General features: G+C 43.2%; 1 protein-coding gene across 7 annotated transcripts in view; it reads left to right on the plus strand.

The window, feature by feature from the left end:
- The first annotated feature begins 350 nt into the window (after window positions 1–350).
- The window catches only part of LOC124117381 (CD151 antigen-like), a 79,580-nt gene continuing 60,046 nt past the window's right edge, over window positions 351–19,884 (plus strand). The window contains exon 1 of one of the 7 annotated variants that reach the window (XM_046479217.2): window positions 351–462. In XM_046479217.2, the coding sequence (XP_046335173.1) occupies window positions 409–462 (54 nt within the window). In that variant the 5' untranslated portion in view covers window positions 351–408. Of the gene's footprint in view, window positions 463–3,600; window positions 3,846–7,756; window positions 7,800–19,884 lie in introns of those variants that run through there. The other 6 variants (XM_048401380.1, XM_046479215.2, XM_046479216.2 and 3 more) reach the window with 6 other exon arrangements.

Genomic DNA, 19,884 nt, shown 5'->3' on the forward strand with positions numbered 1-19,884 from the left:
CCGTCTGGAAACCCTTTAGGTCTGAGCTTGATTAACAATGATCCATTATCATCTCAGGTGCTTTGCCATAATGACGGCAGGGCACTTATTTATGCGTTCTTTCAACTTCGTTTTCTTGTAGAGTTTTTCTTACGATAATCTCATCCAAATAGCCACAAATGTTGTTTAAAGAGCAAGCTATCAGATGTCCTATATGTCTTACGCTAAATCCAATAACTTGGCTTGGGACGTTTTCAGTACAATGACTTCCGACGCAAAACATAACCCCCGATCAATTCTGGATAACATCGGAGAGTCCTAAGTGATCGGGTCTTTTATCAATACATTGATTTCCGATGAAGGCGTATTTCGTCGGACGTCGTCGTGATTTACACTGTTGTTCTCCTAGCGCGCAGTTTGTGCGTCAAGATGGAGTCGACTTGGGACAGTGATACCGATGTTCCGAATGCAGAGGACAGGATGGTAAGTTCTGATTGTTTTCCCGCCGACGTCTCTTACTCGGCTAACAACAGTGCTGGCTTTTAACGTAGCATTGTCGGTGTTGATCTTAAGTAGCGGCTGGTGTAGCGTTCACTTCACGCGACAGGTGCGAATACAATTTGCTAAGGCTTAAGGTGAATAAGGAGGAATAAGAGTGTTACGAATAATGAGCTGAACATTTCACACTTTACGTCTTTTCGATGCTGAGGAAAAGTAGGATTAGTTAGCCAGAAGAGGCAAGATGGGGTGTTTTGATATTATTAAGCATGTTACCAAAGAGCACCTAAAAAAGGAAACGTGTCACCTCTCCGCCGTCCTGGTTCAACACATAAAACCATGTAGGGACATGTTTTATTGAAGGGATAAAACAGGTTCGTCATTGTGTGAATTTGTAAGAAAATGTGGTTTCATTGAAGTATATTATACATTCCTTCAGTACAACTGAAAGTTTAGGCCGTCTCTTCCTTTTTTAGGCCTGACATTGTTGGCCTTATATTCCTCTATATCGCCCGATTGTGTAGACCTTCTGTGTAGACCTTATGTTTTATCAGAGAATGGTTACCGGACATGTGCATGACAGTGTTGGCCTTATATTACTCTCTATCGTCTGACAGTTAATATTTCTGTATTATACCTAACAGTTTTGGTCTTATATTCCTCTAGATCCCCTGACAGTGTATAGTGATATACTTAGTAATACTATTCATTCATGTCACCTGACGGTGTACATGTACATCCTGACAGTGTACGTGTTATACTCTGTATTGATCCATATCACCTGACAGTGTATATATATATACATCCTGACAGTGTGCTTTTTATACTCTGTATTCATCCATATCACCTGACAGTGTATATATAATACATCCTGACAGTGTAGTGATATACTTAGTATTCATTAATGTCACCTGACGGTGTACATGTACATCCTGGCAGTGTACGTGTTATACTCTGTATTGATCCATATCACCTGACAGTGTATATATATATACATCCTGACAGTGTGCTTTTTATACTCTGTATTGATCCATATCACCTGACAGTGTATATATAATACATCCTGACAGTGTAGTGATATACTCTGTATTGATCCATATCACCTGACAGTGTATAATATATACATCCTGACAGTGTGCGTGTTATACTCTGTATTGATCCATATCACCTGACAGTGTATATATTCATCCTGACAGTGTACGTGTTATACTCTGTATTCATGCACAACACCTGACAGTGTACATATTCATCCTGACAGTGCAAGCATTATATTCCGTTTCATAGCCTGATAGTTTAACCCGTTTATGTGTTTTATCGTTGTCTAAGTATCAATTATGTAACCTATAAAGGTTTTCATTTCCTTTACAAACCCATCATAACAGGGCAAACGTTCTCATTTTGTACCATGAGAGTGAAGATATTTCTGTTCCTATAAGGTCTCTGACAGTAAGTCATTGTTTTGCAATACAACTTGTGTTTTTCTTCCTCCGCGCACTAAACGTGTCACCCATTGAAATCTGTAGATAATCTTACTGACATTCTAAAGTCTGATGCTGATACAAGCTGAAGATAGAGGCTTTATTTACGTGCAAAGATGATAATCGACAAACGATAGAACACTTTAACCATTATCCAGAAGAACTGGATCTATAAGTACCAACCTGTGTTCGTGAGCTAGTAAACAGATCGTTTATTCTGCTGCCGACATAAGACATGAATAATGCCCGTGTACCGATGGCGTGTATGGATCCTCATAGGGGGCCTTCTTGTAACTGTGTGGCATAACCATCTGAGGAACGAGAACACCTGAAGCCTGCTCTAACGCTACCACACTGCCGGGGAAGTATAACATTGATTTAAGACACAGACTTATACTGTACTGGAACACGAGCGTGTGATCAGCATTAGATTAAACTAGATGTCAAAGCCATCTTTGTCCTACTGAATACAGCATGGCGATCAATGCTACGTGTCGTGAGACTGTTGTGACTTATAAACAGTCGGGATTTGGAGAGCTGTGTGGAGAAATGGGTCGGATATATTGTGTCACTTGCGGAATCGATATTTTCTCCCTTGCTTTGTCTTTGACTTTATAAGAAATGCTGTGTTGTTATTCTGTGTTCTGGGAGACGACACTAGGTGCACGGACTTAAATTGGTTGTGTAGTTTTAGGACAGGCAATCATATTGATAATGACACATGCGGTATTGATATCGACATATGCATTATTAGGCTGCTGTAAAGTTAACTGTTCCCAATACACCTCGTTGCGGTTGTTCATAACACAAGATTACCATATCACTTTCCCAGCAATATCACGGCGATAGACCATGTAAACCGTTTATTCTACACCATATGAGCCGGTGTCTTGAGGTCACTATGTGAACATAAAACATCATCTAACCGTAATATTCTCGAAGCGCCGCGGGACCATCCTTAATGGCTATAGATCTCCAGATATCATATTTTCTATACGACTGCTTTTACCGTGGCTAGGACATATTGTTTCGCAGACAGGGAAGATGACATTAAACCCCAATATGTTTATAATTAATAGAATATTATAGCTGGATAGTTATCATACCTTGGTAGAAGTCTTCATATTCCATTTTTTTTCATTTTCTTTCGAAAACATACTTATAATACTTTCGTCCAGAGATGGACATGTTAAAAAACAATCATGCCGAAATAACGCAAGCTGCTCCTCATCTGTGGTATAACGCGACACTGTTCTTTCCAAGAATACAAGGAAATGATACATATGCCCCTTACATTAGGCCATATATAACATTCTCCACAATGAACGCCATACAAGGCCGTGTCAATGCCATTAACAATAAACTCTCCTTATTCCGACTTAAGTGGCAGGGAATTCTTCCTCTCCATGTAAAGTAGCAATATACACCAACTATATCCCTTTTCAAGCATCAGTTAAGACCCTATGTTCGATCGCTCCGGATTTAATCTGAGTTGTATTCTGATCACTTAGAGCAAGCTTCCACCGAGGACGTTCCCCACCATATCAACACATGGTTCGCCTGGGAAACCCTTAAGTTGATAGCGCTTAAATTGGAAACCCTCATTCGCTTCTCCACGGTTGCCTTGGAAACGGAATGACGAAGGGAATCTTTGATATATATCGTCCGTTTTGTTGGTAGGGGGGAATTCTCTCTGCGAGTAAGCTCAGACAGCCGGGAACTGCCAGGCCATGTTTCAAAATAACGTATAGAGTTCAAACATCGTGAAAAAAGGCTGTAGCTTTTTAGCAGAGTCGCTGTTGATTTGAAAAGCAGGCTAGTGTTTTTGAGTAAGGATTACCAGTGGGTTATACGGGACTATCTTCGATGCAGCAGGAACAAGACCGAGACGTGAGTAGGCTTCCAGTTTTACTGCACAGTTAATTCTCTTCTGTAATTTCAAAAGTTAACAAAAGAATTCGCAACCATGGCAACTGCCCAGTAAAGTGTGTTTTATCTTGATGATGCAGGTTTTGAAGTGTGTATATACAATTACGGTCTGGAATACCGAGGAACGTTTTGTCTGTCTAATACACTAATATTTGTGTATCGAATGTTGCCTTTTTCCACACAGGCATGTGAAGGGTTTGAGAGAAGATGTGGGCGTGGCTGTATGGAGGGGCAAAGTTTAATACTCATGAACCATGACATGCATCTATGTCTTTATTTACCTGTAGAAAGAGCCTTAATACAACATGTATCTGCAGGATATGAACGTGTATTGGAAGTCTATAGTGTATGCTTCCGTCATACACTATCTTTATAGTGGGAATGCGAGGACAGGAAGTGCTGTCCAGTGATGAACGGGCGTGCCACGCTTGACTTGTTTAAAGGCAAACCAATAATTATCTCCCACTGCTATCGTGAGTTCCATGAATTCCACCACCTTCTCACCCCTCCAGGCCAGCTCGGCATATTTGCACTTGACATACACTTGTGTTAATCATGAAATATTCCAGCTATCAAGCAGGGGCTGAAGTTCAATATGGGTAAATGTAGACGCGCCTTACATACTCCACTACCCCATGCATTCATCCCGTGTGCCAAGCGTTCCAGCTGGGTTAACTGACAGAACCTACGTTTTCCTCATGCTAAGAGCTCCACTCAAAATACCTTATAACATCATTTTAATTGACTTCACTTGTCTCGTTGTTGCAGCCTCCAGCTGTGTGTTTACTAGTAACGATCAACTGTTTCCTGTAGCTATTATACCACCTTGGATGTTGCAATTTTATAAATATTTTTGAACTTTTCATTCACTTAGGATTTAAAATAGGAGTAAATGTCAAGGGGTTCGGAAATCTGATTAGTTACATGTTTTCCCACCGTGTAGGATGGTGTTGCCGCAGCAGCTGCAATCATCAGCCTGAACAGCATCTCTAGCTTTAAAACACCTAGCGGAGACCGGGTCAATGTTGGCTTCACGGGATCCTGCAATGAATTCATAACGTACAGATTACACATGCAAATTACTTACACCTGGGTGGCCCAGTCGTCTGAGGCGCTGCAATTCGTTGTGCAGGGTTGCGTCCCTTGAGCACGCCAGAAACTTATGATTGTCGAGGTTCGAATCCCGGTTCGCTCCAATTATATTTGTCAGCACCATAATTTCACCACAGTGGTAAACGTCTTCGACCAGCATCACTTGGCGCTTTCCTCCTATATTAAGCTAACACTCTGTGATTTAACAGGAATACTGTTATATACTCACTATATATTAGTATAAAACGGCGTTTCAGTGTAACGTTGGGGGTTATGCCCACATCACACTGTGACACAGGTGAACTCTAGATCAAGGATAGTAATAGTTGCTGTTCTAATATAATCTATCGGATTGTAGTCGAACATACGACAGGGAAAGTAAAGGGACGCAACTCTGCACAAGAAATGGACACAAACCTTTGTGCCACCCATACTCATGGCCACTTAACCTTTAACTTAACCACTTAACTTAATGTTATCTAACAAAGAAATTAAAAGATTTATCGATCTTGTATTGTAGTATCCTGTGGTGAATGTGTATGTAGAGAGAAATGACATTTACATGATAACATCAGCATTGAAATTTCTCATTTCCGCGGCCACCATTTAGGGACAGCTGCTTCAGCGTATGTCAGCATATACTTATGTATACCTCTTGATTCAGGTGTTTATGTAGCTTTGCATTTATGTCTAAACACGTCTCTCTCAAAGAGGTTGCTACAGCGTGAAACATCGGTGCTGTTAGATGGTATGGGGGAAGCCTTGTGGTTAAGGCGTTCGCTTATCACGACGAGTTCCAGTTATCTTTTGAAGAGCATCTCTCTGCAGTTTGTAACAATTATCAGCCAGATGTATTGTCCTAACCGATGTCATAGTACTATCATTTTATACAGTTCTGTGATACCGGTAGTGGTCAAGCCATTATGTTTGGGGGGTAAAACCTGTGTGTGGGTGTACTATCTCAGACTAATGACGGTGTTAAAGTGCTACCCTACTGAGATACCAAGCCGCAGTTTAACATGGATACCCCAATCTGACACAGTATACTGACTCCCAGCCGACCAGTTCTTCTCTTATCCCCTTAATGCCCCACGACAGGCAGGGTAACAACAAGTACCGTCATTTAACGTCATTTTGTTTGACGCGTCCCAGGATCGAACCACCGACCTTCCGCTCTCCTCGCAGAGGCTGTCGACTCCACTTGTATAGATAACAGAGGAGGTAGCAATGGTAATGAATGCAAGCTACCAGGATTCAGTGAACACTAACTAAAAATATCGCGTAGATAACCTAAATATATAATTGTTTTGTTTACTTTGTTGTCGTCTATAATTTCAAAATTTACGTTTTAATAAATGCATTGGCGTAATGGGTCATAATGTTTAAATAGTTTATTTTCTGAGAGCTGTAAACACGTGAACTGATTGGAAGATTTAGACAAACGATTTACAAGTCGACAGTGCTTACGTTGAGCACTCACATTTCGCAAGCATACATTTGTAATATTTGTAAAATATTTCTCCCGAATTCTATCTATTTTAACCTGTGTGCAAATTTGTAGTACTTGAAGTCGTAGGCAAGGCAATGGAGGACATACAAATTTTGATGCATCTGTGTGTCAGTCTGATTGCCTGTAACGCAACCAGGGCAAGGACAGATATTTCGATCATCTACAATGCTTTAGTCAGTGACTTCGATGGACATACACGCACTTACTCTCACGTCGTCGCTAAAGGCCTCATAATGGGGATTAACATGTTCCCAATCGCTCACCACATGTGCAAAAACAATCCTAAAAAAATACCCACCATATCACATGCATTCCCTTTGATCTCTCCCAATTCAGATTTTTTAGCAAAGAAACAATCAAATCGTGTCCGTTCTTACCACACACTGAAATCAAGTAAGCTAGTTTTATTGGAAAATAAACAAGTTTGTATAGAAATGTAATTACTATACCACATAAACGGCCCCATTTGGTCAGAATAATCCAACTCCACGTGATTAATACCAGGACCTTGTGCAAGGCGTACAGGGCACACGATCGATAACCAGTTCAATAATTAGATTTATTGGTTCAAAGGGACACGTTGCCACCATGCATAAGCGGAGAGAACTTTGATTAACCCCGGCTATAATTATTGGTCAAGGTTTCAGCTGAATATTTCCAAATAATATTTGTATCATCAGCCCATTTGCTAAAAAGGACATTGTACGGTATAATGGTTTTATATCCGCATCTTCAATACTTCACGTGATTGTAGTGTTTTTTTCCCGCGTGGTGTTTATCTAAGGCTAATATAGAATTAATAGTGGGTGAGTGTAGGTTTATGCAGCTATAAGAAATATATCGATAATATCACGGCGGGGCGCATCAAAAATCGTTTTAACACATAATACCGATGTTGGTTATCGAACGTGAGTGGCCAGTACTTTAACATATGACTTCCCATTCATCATCACAGAACGTATAATATACACAGGTAAAAACATTAAGGTGCTAACGTGAAATATGTATGATGGATAGGGATGTTTGTATGTTGGAGATATGTTCACAATGTTTGGTAAACAGAGGTGACTATGAATAAGCAGGCTACGATTGCTATATTGACTTGTAGAGTGATATGGAAGTCTTTTACACTACACCTCTTACCTGCCTCTTTAGTCTGTGCCTAAGATAAACAAACAAATAATCATGTGAAGTCAGAAACACAGACAGGGCATTTTAAACCTGTCAATCTACAAATGACGAAGTTGGCATTTGACCAAGTCTAGCGGAGCAGAAACCTCGCCGCGGCTGTCTGAGGAACTGAAGAGATGGGGGTACGTAAATCTCTTTAAACTAACAGTATCCTATGAAATTTGCAACATGGTTTATCTTTTACCCGATCAAACGGATAAGAGGAGTTTGTTGTAGGTAGTTGAGAGGAGTAAAAGGTTGTATCAGTCATAGCCGAACCTTTAGATCCCACGTGCAGCCCCTATTCAAAATCTTTGGAATGATCGTTCATTAACTTATTCCATATTGTAGTTAGCTTTTGAGTAAGGGTTTTACATCTGACGAATATGCATGTCAACCTATAAGCTATACTTAATGAGCTATTTTATAGACCACAAAGCGTTCTCAACGTTACGACCTTTCGTAACTCTATAGTTTATCAAAACAGTGAAGGTCCGGGTTAAGTTTGGTCTTCAGCAACCTATGCTTGTCGTAAGAGGCGACTAACGGGATCGGGTGGTCAGGCTTGCTGACTTGATTGATGCATGTCAACGTATCCCAGTTGCGTAGATCGATGCTCATGATGTCAATCACTTCATTGTCTGGTCCATACTCGACCGCCGTCATATAGCTGAAATATTGCTGAGTGTGGCGTTAAACAACAAACAAACAGGCAACAGGTTATCGAAGGCTTACAGAGTTCGTAGCGATACGAAAGCATTGGGGATCGGGCCCCAGGTAGGTGGTGTTTATATTGACCATGGAGATGTGTGACTAGAAGTTCAACATTAAAAACTTGTTAGTAGGAGGCAGGTGTGGTTGGTTTACAGGAACTCCGCGATAACGCTTGTCTTCATAGACACAGGCCGTCTTGTTTCCAACATTGCGGCTTTCTTTGCCAGGCTCCTTACTGCGCGCTCCTCATTTTGATTCCTACGTGTCCTTTGGTATCCATTAACCCACAGTGTGTTTACATGATTACCTCTGTAACGAGCACTGTAAAGAGCCCTGGGTCGCTATTATTCCCTGCATATTCCCCTGTGGTGCTACTGCGGGACTATTTTGTATTCTTGTGATTGGGAGTCGGACTCTGCTTCAATGAACCAGGTGCTCTCGCATCTTTTGTTGTGATCGGATTCCTTCTGTTTAAAACGTGCAATGAGTCTTATTTCGGTTTTTTTTTCAAATACTGATGTAAGCAAACACACGGATGTTTGCGTGCTGAATATTTTACCTTTTCTTAAAACCATTCGGGCGATGTCATGTCGAGACACAAATGTTTGCTTTTATAAGCTCTTGTATTCAGCAACGCAGTTAAAGTGCAATTATATATCATATTTGTTAGTGTCTGTGTGTTCTTTTCAATTGAAAGTGACAATAATCCGTGTCTATAGTCATCAAACCACTCAGATAACTGCGTCTGTCAGTCTGTCTGGTGAAAAAGAGTCATTTCAGGACATGGGACATTTGTAAGGTGTCCGAAAAGAACGTTTCGTCACTGAATGGAGCTTTGACAAAATGATTGTTGTGGCTGGTTTTGTAGACGAAACATTCTTTTTCAGAGTGTGGTAAAAATAGGCCATAGAAACAACACCGCTCCTATTGAATCATTGACTTTGTGGTCACTGAAAGTTGTGGCATTAGTTTAATGGTTTATATGTTTATCGGTATCCAAGGCACCTTATTTACGTTCTTCTGATCCTTCTGATGGTTTCATTCGCACCATACTCTGACGTCAAGATGTGGGCGACTCCCTATAAAACAGTTCAATACAAATAGATTAAGGGTAGCTAGATACCATTGTCTCTTGGGTCAGAGGCCTTTGCATGGGTAGAATTTGAATTCTAAATTGATGCTTCCAAGGACTTGTTTCATGAGAGAGATTAAAAGAGCAAGAACCGACAGTGTCTATTGATAGAGGGCAACACAAACCAGTTTATGCCTGATAATGGCGTAACAAACCTCATTGCGCTGCTAATTGCGAAGGAGCAGGTTGCGATAATTTGGAAGGTAGTCATCAAGTCTCGCAATACATTGAGGGCGTTGTCTGAGATAACGTGCGATATATGCTCTCATACATGCGTTGGAAGCACGATCTCCTCTGTTCGTGTATTAAGGGGGGCAGCAATAGCTGTTGATATCATGGGATCACGCAATTACCGTAGAGAGAGAGAGAGAGGGCATCAGGAGTGGCTTCACGGTACCCATGCCGGAGAACCGAATCTGATTCTGCGGCACGATGAGCTACGTTTTAACTTTTGGGCTATGCCACAAATCATATGATAGTCGATTGCACTTCAATCACGATTTCATCAGGGTTTAGAATAAAAATCTAATGAATGAAGCGGATCACTCTTTTACGTCCTGGCGGCGTGGAAGGTTGCTTTTACTACTCGACCCGTGAAGATCGCTGACTTGGTTGATGCATGTCTTCGTATCCCAATTCCGTTGATCGATGCTCATGATACAAATCACTGGATTGTCTGGGCCACACTCGATTATTTACAGAACGCCGTCAAAAAGCTGGACTATTGCTGACTGCGGCGTCAAACAATAAACAAACAAATTATACAACCAACGTCTTGTTTGTCTGTCCCAGACTCGAGTATTGAAGGCGGTAGTGATATACATGTAGCTGGAACATTGCTGACTGGTGCGTTAACTTGTCTTCACTCACTCTAGGCACTTTACGCAAAACCATAAACGCAGTGACGTATTAAAAAAGTACAGCACCAGGCGCAAGTACTGAACACGTACCCACTTCTCTCCAATAACTGTGACTGTTATCTCTTCCAGACATCGTTTTATGCTGATGGGACAGCCAGTTCAATCCTATAAACATCATTAAAAATACTGATACAGTGGCCATTTTATTCTATGTTTTTGTCAATCACCTTCTCAGCAGGACGTCCTCCAACATTACTTTGATCACTTGATTAATCGCGACTAGATTTATTCCTTCGAAGTTGGGGTCGGTGTATGTTGAAACGATCACAGGAGGCGGGCACGGTGTCGGATTGCAACATGTTGCTTCGATTGCCTCGAATGGCCCGGCATCTGTTTTGGCAAGAATGTATCGGTAAATTACTCTCACAAACAGCAGTGACGTCACAGTGCCTGATCACTGATGCATATCGACAGATGTATGTTTATTTATAGAACGTGACCGCATCAACAGGCTTTAAGCCATTATGTCATTATATAATTATCTTTGTTTGCAAGTATGTTTGTGCCAACGCTTCTGCTTTGTGCTCTGCCTTGATGTGCCGAAGCCCCCTGCACCGTGTTCAGCCTTGATGTACCGACACCCCCTGCATTGCGTTCAGCCTTGATGTCCCAACGCTTCCTGCATCATGTTCAGCCTTGATGTTCCAAAACTCCATGCATCGTGATCAGCCTTGGTGTACCGACACTTCCGGCATCGTGTTCAGCCTTGATGTACCAACACACCCTGCATCGCGTTCAGCCTTGATGTCCCAACACTCCCTGCATCGCTTTCAGCCTTGATGTACCAACACACCCTGCATCGCGTTCAGCCTTGATGTACCAACACTCCCTGTATCGCTTTCAGCCTTGATGTACCAACACTCCCTGTATCGCTTTCAGCCTTGATGTACCAACACTTCCGGCATCGCGTTCAGCCTTGATGTACCAACACTCCCTGCATCGCGTTCAGCCTTGCACCGACACTTCCGGCATCGCGTTCAGCCTTGTACCGACACTTCCGGCTTCGCGTTCAGCCTTGATGTCCCAACACTCCCTGCATCGTGTTCAGACTTGATGTACCAACACTTCCGGCATCGCGTTCAGCCTTGATGTACCAACACTCCCTGCATCGCGTTCAGCCTTGATGTACCAACACTTCCGGCATCGCGTTCAGCCTTGTACCGACACTTCCGGCATCGCGTTCAGCCTTGTACCGACACTTCCGGCATCGCGTTTAGCTTTGTACCGACACTCCCTGTATCGCTTTCAGCCTTGATGTACAGACACTCCCTGTATCGCTTTCAGCCTTGATGTACCAACACTTCCGGCATCGCGTTCAGCCTTGATGTACCAACACTCCCTGCATCGCGTTCAGCCTTGATGTACCAACACTTCCTGTATCGCTTTCAGCCTTGTACCGACACTTCCGGCATCGCGTTCAGCCTTGTACCGACACTTCCGGCATCGCGTTCAGCCTTGTACCGACACTTCCGGCTTCGCGTTCAGCCTTGATGTCCCAACACTCCCTGCATCGCGTTCAGACTTGATGTACCAACACTCCTGGCACCGCGTTCAGCCTTATGTACAGACACTCCTGGCACCGCGTTCAGCCTTGATGTACTAACACTCCCTTTATCGCGTTCAGCCTTGATGTACCAACACTCCCTGCATCGCGTTCAGCCTTGATGTAACACCACTCCCTGCATCGCGTTCAGCCCTGATGTACCAACACTTCCGGCATCGCATGTCCCAACACTTCCGGCATCGCGTTCAGCCTTGTACCGACACTTCCGGTTTCGCGTTCAGCCTTGATGTACCAACACTTCCGGCATCGCGTTTAGCCTTGTACCGACACTTCCGGCTTCGCGTTCAGCCTTGATGTCCCAACACTCCCTGCATCGCGTCCAGCCTTGATGTACCAACACTCCTGGCACCGCGTTCAGCCTTGATGTACCGACACTCCCTGCATCGCGTTCAGCCTTGATTTACGACGATCCGACAACAACGATGTGCCATGAAATGGTTATAACATCAACAAAAGTGATAATGAATCTTCAAACTACTGTATACTTACTGAACTACCCCTAACAATGAGCCCCACGGGGGGTTAGGCTAAGGAGAGGCCCTCAGTACCTTAGGTTCTGTGACATGGCTGACTTATAATTTGACTCAATTATGCATAATCGATATAGATAAAATATTTATCTTTGCGGCGTTAAACAACATTCACCCACCCTTATAATGGCGATGATCAAAATGATGCATGACACATGGTCTCAGTTCAGTAGAACCAAAGTAGCGTAGCGGCAGTCGGAGTTAAACCTTGTCACGCTGTGCCAAGTCAATACTGGCATATATTTATTCCTACTCCCTGATCGTATTCAGGATACCTTCAAAGACACGTCTCTCTCGAAGGGCTTCAGGTTTAATGTAATCTTCGTGGCCCGTTTTTCCTAAATTATATCGCTCTCTACTTTCTGGCTAGGAAATAACGGTGATTAGTCTGTGACGATTTTGATAAAATAGAAAAGGAAACACCTGTCATAAACTGATTCACTTTCACTACCCCTGATTTACGGTTATATGGGAACTTGAAACGCAGACATCATAATCAGTTTGTAATTCTAAACCTCATCTTTTTATCCCATCAAACACGATTAATAATCTAAATGAGGGCTACACGATATCCCTTACCGGACATATTTGGGGATTACTAATCCTGAACGCATCTACCCCCTATGATGCTGTTCCTCATATCAGACGCTGCATGGACAAGTGTTGTGGGGGAGTCTAGGGGTCGGTTTGCCCAACACACATGAATTATATAACAAGTGTGTCTCTGTGACAGGAACTATATGAAATTTTCCAATGATACATAATTTAGAACTCCATGGAGAAATACGAGAATAGCCGAGTGAATGTGGCACCAACGGTGTGGCAAATCTATAGCTATTCCTTTCATGTCTCCACTGAAGGCAATTATCTGGTTTACAGACACAGGAATATAAACCGCCCATGTTTTAAGGTGGGACATGCCTTGTGTCTAGCAAAATGCTTTTAACATAGCTATAAACTTTGAGTTTAATGATTACAAAAACTGTTTAGACAACATTCATTTCATGTTTACAATATCTAAAATCCCTAGGTATGTTTGATGTTCTCTGATTCAAGAGACATGTGTAATAGTGTTTCTCTATGATATATTCTGTTTAGATTTATGCTTGAGTGTGACACCCTCATCCACTTTGACCTTCAATTGACGAGAAAGCTACTAGGTTGAACTGCAGCATAGTGAGTAAGTGAGTGAGTGAGTGAGTGTTTGCACTCAGCAACATTCAGGCTATATGACGGCGGTCTGTAAATAATCGGGTGTTGACCAGACAATCCAGTGATTAACATCATGAGCATCGATCCACTCAATTGGGATCGATGACATGCATCAACCAAGTCAGCGAGCCTGACCACCCGATCCCGTTAGTCGCCTCTTACGACAAGCATAGTCGCCTTTTACGGCAGACATGGGTTGATGAAGACATATTCTACCCCGGATCTACACGGGTCGAGTGAGTAAGTGAGTGAGTTGAGTTAACGCCGTTTGGCACTGTCAGAAAAAAACATTATAACTTGCCAAGGTGGTGGAACGTCCAAAAGTAACGAAGGTCGTTGAGAAAATATCAACTGTGTAAAAGCAGATGTGATAATCGAAGCAAATCTAGGATTCGACCGCTCGATCAGCAGATCCTGGCACAGCTAAGGTACGTTAGTCATTCCACATAGAGGCTATCATGATGAAAACACTCTTTAAGAGGTAGCAACATGATCATTGACTAAGACGTTACACATACCCTTGCTTCGTAAAGTGTTGTTTCACACAGGCATTCGTTTTGATGAGGCCGTGCGGGTGACATCGTGCAAACATGGACGGCCCACGTTCTCTGGAAGTGCACCATCTCCAACAAAGTGTTTAATATGTATTTATTACATCGAACCCAAAGCACCCGTGTTGGTATCACCCACACTACACTGGCTGCAGCAATTTTAAATTTGTCAATAAGGTTTCTGCAATGATGGAATATGCTGGAATGCTGCAAAGAAAGTGTGTAACGAAATGAAAAATGTGTTTAATATTGTAAAATGTAGAATATTAAGGGACAGGAAAGAGCTTTTGTTTCTGATTATGACCAAACTTCTATAGATATGCATTTGCTATACAATAAAACATACTCCAAATCCCAAGTCGCCTGTTCTAATTGCCTACTTACTGGTTAGTTGGCTCAATCTGCAGTTTGACATTTGGCTGGCAAAAGTGAAAAAAGTCTTACAAGTTTTTAATCTGTCCCAAATTAGATCTAACCGCATAGGCTGGTTTATGTCATTTGTATCTCAGCACTGTCAAAAACGTCGGAGGGCAACAGTGAAAATTGTTTCTCACATAACACGTTATTAAAATCAATAGCTACAGTAATGAGAAGGGACAAACGATGAGCCTGCAGTGTTAACTGAAATCTAGGGAAATTGTGATGGGAAGTGACGTCAAGAACTGATTGTGACGTCATGGAATAATACTAGTGGGTCATGGCATTACAATTAGAAAAAAATGTCGACATTCTATTTGCTAGCGATGTTACAGGCTGCTTGTCAAAATGTAATTCGGGCCGAGTGGCGTCCTCGATTCTTTGTGACGGCGATTGGTCTATCGGCAACTGGGCTGACATCAGGTACAAAAATAGCTCCGTTGACCTGGTAACCTGTTAAGACATATCCTGGCTTTCACGCACAACACCAAAAACGAAAGTTACAAGGATACTCAGCGTGTCTCTCACATGGCAGCTGTTGCAAATAGTTCTTCATGGACATTTTATGAATAAGTGAAAGTTGTGAAATGAAAATGCTGACGTGTATTATCTTGTATTTTATAATAAATTTATTATTTATCTACAATAATAGTGAAAGATTTTTAGAGATTTTGTGACGTCGCCTCTCAATATCGAATGCGCTGAGGTGGTATTTCTTTGTGTTCTGGTATCGATTCACATGCTTCACACATAAACGTTACTGGCATAAGTCATAACTGATAAAATAACAACAGGCACCCATCGTCCCTCTGCACCGACCAATATATAGTCCCTTCCTCGCACGCTATATCTATATATATTGTTGGGAGCGTCTATATGTCAAAAAAGCTAAACGTTTTCAATTTGTGAGTCTAAATATTTACGTACAGGTCTGTTTATGTTGTATATGATCTCTCACACTGTACTGCAATTACCTTTATTTTGTATTTTTATGTATGTGGTGTTTTGAGTGTCCCATACGCCTTTTGGCCGGACATTGTATATTTCATACAGAGTATTTTTCTTTATATGATGTAAAAGTACATTTCTATATGCCAACGTTTCATTGATCCGCACGACCTCATTAGGAGCGCTACAGCTAATTGGGTTTCAGTGCAAGTGGTAAAACAACTACTACCAAAATGTACCCCGTAAAGATATTGGTTTGAATTTGTCTTCAGCAAGCCATGCTAACGGGATCGGGTGGTCAGGCTCGCTGGCTTGGTTTGTGCATGTCATAGTATCCAAATCGTGTCGATCGATGAGCATGATGCAATTCACTGGATTGTCCAGCCCAGATTTATTTACAGACCGCCGTCATATAGTTGTGGGGTGGTGGGGTAACCAAGCTAGTTAAAGCGTTCGCTCGTAAAACGTCATACATGGTCATGATCTCTATCCGTACTTTATACTCCCCAAAAAACAATTGAAAGCTTTTAGATAGACGTTTATTATGGAAAGGTTTGTCGCTTTTACTTATAATATTGATCAATGTTGGAAGTATGTCATTGTATCGTTGGACCCAGAAACAGAGCCTACAAGGTATAACGTTCGCCAATCAACCCCTGCATGGATGAGAACTCGCGGTGCCAACTCTGGAATATGACTGCCAGAAACATGACTGTTAAAATCAACACCCACGCACTGATTGTTCTCCGTGTTCCGTGTTAACGGTCAAGGATTGCACAGACAACCCCACGAGCCAAAGAAAATAGTTCCTTAGATCCCTAGTACGATATTTGCATAAATACTAACAATCTGTTGCCACTCTTTGGAGGCTGGAATTGTATTTGTGATAGCCAACAATAAAATTTCGTTTTGTCCTGAGTCGATTCTGCATGGAAAGGTTGTTACTCGGATTCCATAACGTCGCTAAATCCGGGGTTGGTTCTGCAAGGAAACGTTGTTACTCGAACTAAAAAAAGGCTGATATATAAGACAGTGCACATGTATATATTTATGTCGGAGTTCTTTTCGGTACTCTCGTCTTATATCGACACTCATGGGCCGCGGTATTGACTCCAAGCACGGGCCTCGGTACTGACTCCAAGCATAGGCCGCGGTACTGACTCAAAGCATGGGCGTAGTACTTACTCCAAGCATGGGCCGCGGTACTAACTCAAAACATGGGCCGCGGTACTGACTCCAAGAACGGGCCGCGGTACTGACTCCAAACATGGGCCGCGGTACTGATTCCAAGCATGGGCCGCGGTACTGACTCCAAGCATAGGCCTCGGTACTGACTTCAAGCATTGGCCGCGGTACTGACTTCAAGCATGGACCGCGGTACTGACTTCAAGCATGGGCCGCGGTACTGACTCCAAGCATGGGTCGCGGTAATGACTCCAAGCATGGGCAGTGATACTGACTCCAAGCATGGGCCGCGGTATTGACTCCAAGAATGGGCCGCGGTATTGACTCCAAGCACGGGCCTCGGTACTGACTCCAAGCATAGGCGACGGTACTGACTCAAAGCATAGGCCGCGGTACTGACTCAAAGCATGGGCGTAGTACTTACTCCAAGCATGGGCCGCGGTACTAACTCAAAACATGGGCCGCGGTACTGACTCCAAGCATGGGCCGCGGTACTGACTTCAAGCATTGGCCGCGGTACTGACTTCAAGCATGGACCGCGGTACTGACTTCAAGCATGGGCCGCGGTACTGACTCCAAGCATGGGTCGCGGTAATGACTCCAAGCATGGGCAGTGATACTGACTCCAAGCATGGGCCGCGGTATTGACTCCAAGAATGGGCCGCGGTATTGACTCCAAGCACGGGCCTCGGTACTGACTCCAAGCATAGGCGACGGTACTGACTCAAAGCATGGGTCGCAGTACTAACTCCAAGCATGGGCCGCGGTACTGACTCAAAACATGGGCCGCGGTACTGACTCCAAGCATGGGCCGCGGTACTGACTCCAAGCATGGGCCGCGGTACTGACTCCAAGCATGGGCCGCGGTACTGACTCCAAGCATGGGCCGCGGTACTGACTCCACACTTGGGCCGCGGTACTGACTCCAAGCATGGGTCGCGGTAATGACTCCAAGCATGGGCCTCGGTACTGACTCCAAGCATGGGCCTCGGTACTGACTCCAAACATGGGCCGCGGTATTGACTCCAAGCAAGGACCGCGGTACTGACTCCAAGCATGGGCCGCAGTACTGACTCCAAGCATGGGCCGCAGTACTGACTCCACGCTTGGGCAGTGATACTGACTCCAAGCATGGGCCTCGGTACTGACTCCAAGCATGAGTCGCACTACTGACTCAAAACTTTGGCCGCGGTACTGACTCCAAGCATGGGCCTCGGTACGGACTCCAAGCATGGGTCGCGGTACTGACTCCAAGCATAGGCCTCGGTACTGACTCCAAGCATGGGTCGATGTTTGCCTTCGCTGGATTGGTCCCAGCTGAATTCTATATGATCGCGTCTCCGTTTCGCCACCGTATTTTCAATGGTCCTCAGGTCTTTGAGATAACGAAGTTCACAGTAAAGTATTTAAATAACAGAGTTATAAGCTCCCTGCCACCTGTTCCGCGGTGAAAGCAGCCAGAAGGAAACGAGCGTTTTGTGCGCGACTATCCTTGCATGGTTTTCTCAGGTATTACATGGCTGATGTGTGATTCGTTTGGAAGGATAATGCCAACACGTGCTTCACGTGAAACAAATAGCGATAACGGGAGGCGAAGTAACATCCGGGTACATATAAAACTTGCTCTCTGCCTCAAACGATTGCGATTAAACTCGGAAAACAAGATAAATCAACCTTAACGTCCTTCCAATGAGATCATCTTCAACATTGAGAGCACCAGCGGCAGACACGCGTGTCATGTTTTAAGTAATGTTTTTCTTGCACATATCTGAAAGGCGTTTAGCCTCTGATCGGAATCTTACCGTATTTTTGTTGTAAATCAGTAGCTCATTGAACCCATGATATAGCACTTAGACGCCACGATCTGCATGAGTGGCACAGAAGCATGTGCTGCCGGTATTGGATTCTGAGTTATTGTAAGAGATGAAGTTGAGGAAGCTGTCTCGTGGCGAGCGTCGCCCGATAGGGACGAGGGAGAAGAAGGCATTGAATACAATCATCAGATATTGCTATGACGATTTCGTTCAAATATTTACAATTTTGATTCAATCTGAGAAACACAATTCAGTATTTACTCTCCCATTAAGAGTAAAATTGCTGAATGCTCAACTCATAACATTAGGTGGAAATCCATTAGACGTATGGAACTTGTTTCTATGAAATTTAGTGGGCATTTAAATCTGGGTTGGGAGCCATTAATAAGAGTTGGGCATTACAGAACTAGCGTCTCCAAGCCTCATCCTCTGATGTTTACTCGATGCATCTACGACAGTCTACTACCATCTATTTGATGCACAACCTGAATTCACGATGGTGATGCAAACTGAAAAGCTGTTCAAACACAGAGGTGCTGATTCCACAAATTTGATTTCCAAGTTCCTTTCAGATCGCAATTCCGTCTTTTCATAAAATCCAAGTTTCGTCGACACCGGCTCACTCAAACATGGCCCTTTTGAGCCTTTAAGTGGCACTTTTCGGCACTAGTTATCAAGGTTTATTGGCCGGGATTCACTATCTGAGTAACGAATACGCTACGATAAATTCCTCAAGATGATTTAATTTACCAGGTCTGTGCATTATTGGCACCAATTGTAAACCTGTGCTCTTGTGAAACGAAAGCAAATCTCGTGATCGATGGAAGCGGAGAGAGATCCTTCCGCAAATTTCCGGTGTGTCGGTAATTGAAGGTTTCGTACACCGTTGTGCATAAAAAACCTGGAGTGGTCTGAGCAACGAAATACGAGGCGGTATTTAAATTAAACCCTTGTCGTCAGGGACATGCATCGTTATGTGATTAAATTGGACGTTTTTCGGCAGTGATGGCCATTACACATCGTGCATACTTGTAATTCCGTACGTCTACACGGAGATGAGAGAAGTAGATATTAACCAATTGCTTTCTCAGTGAACACTCATTTTCCTCTACATACAAACCAGACTTAAAGGACACCTCTGACTTAGTCATTCTGTGAACTGCTACTTCCCTTGTCCTTAGACATGATTAGATAAATGACCATTACGCCCTGAGGTTGTCCTTACATCATCAAGCATTTAC

The sequence above is a fragment of the Haliotis rufescens genome, unplaced genomic scaffold (genome assembly GCF_023055435.1).
Source record: "Haliotis rufescens isolate VD_foot unplaced genomic scaffold, xgHalRufe1.0.p SCAF_22, whole genome shotgun sequence".
Lineage (NCBI taxonomy): Eukaryota > Metazoa > Mollusca > Gastropoda > Lepetellida > Haliotidae > Haliotis > Haliotis rufescens.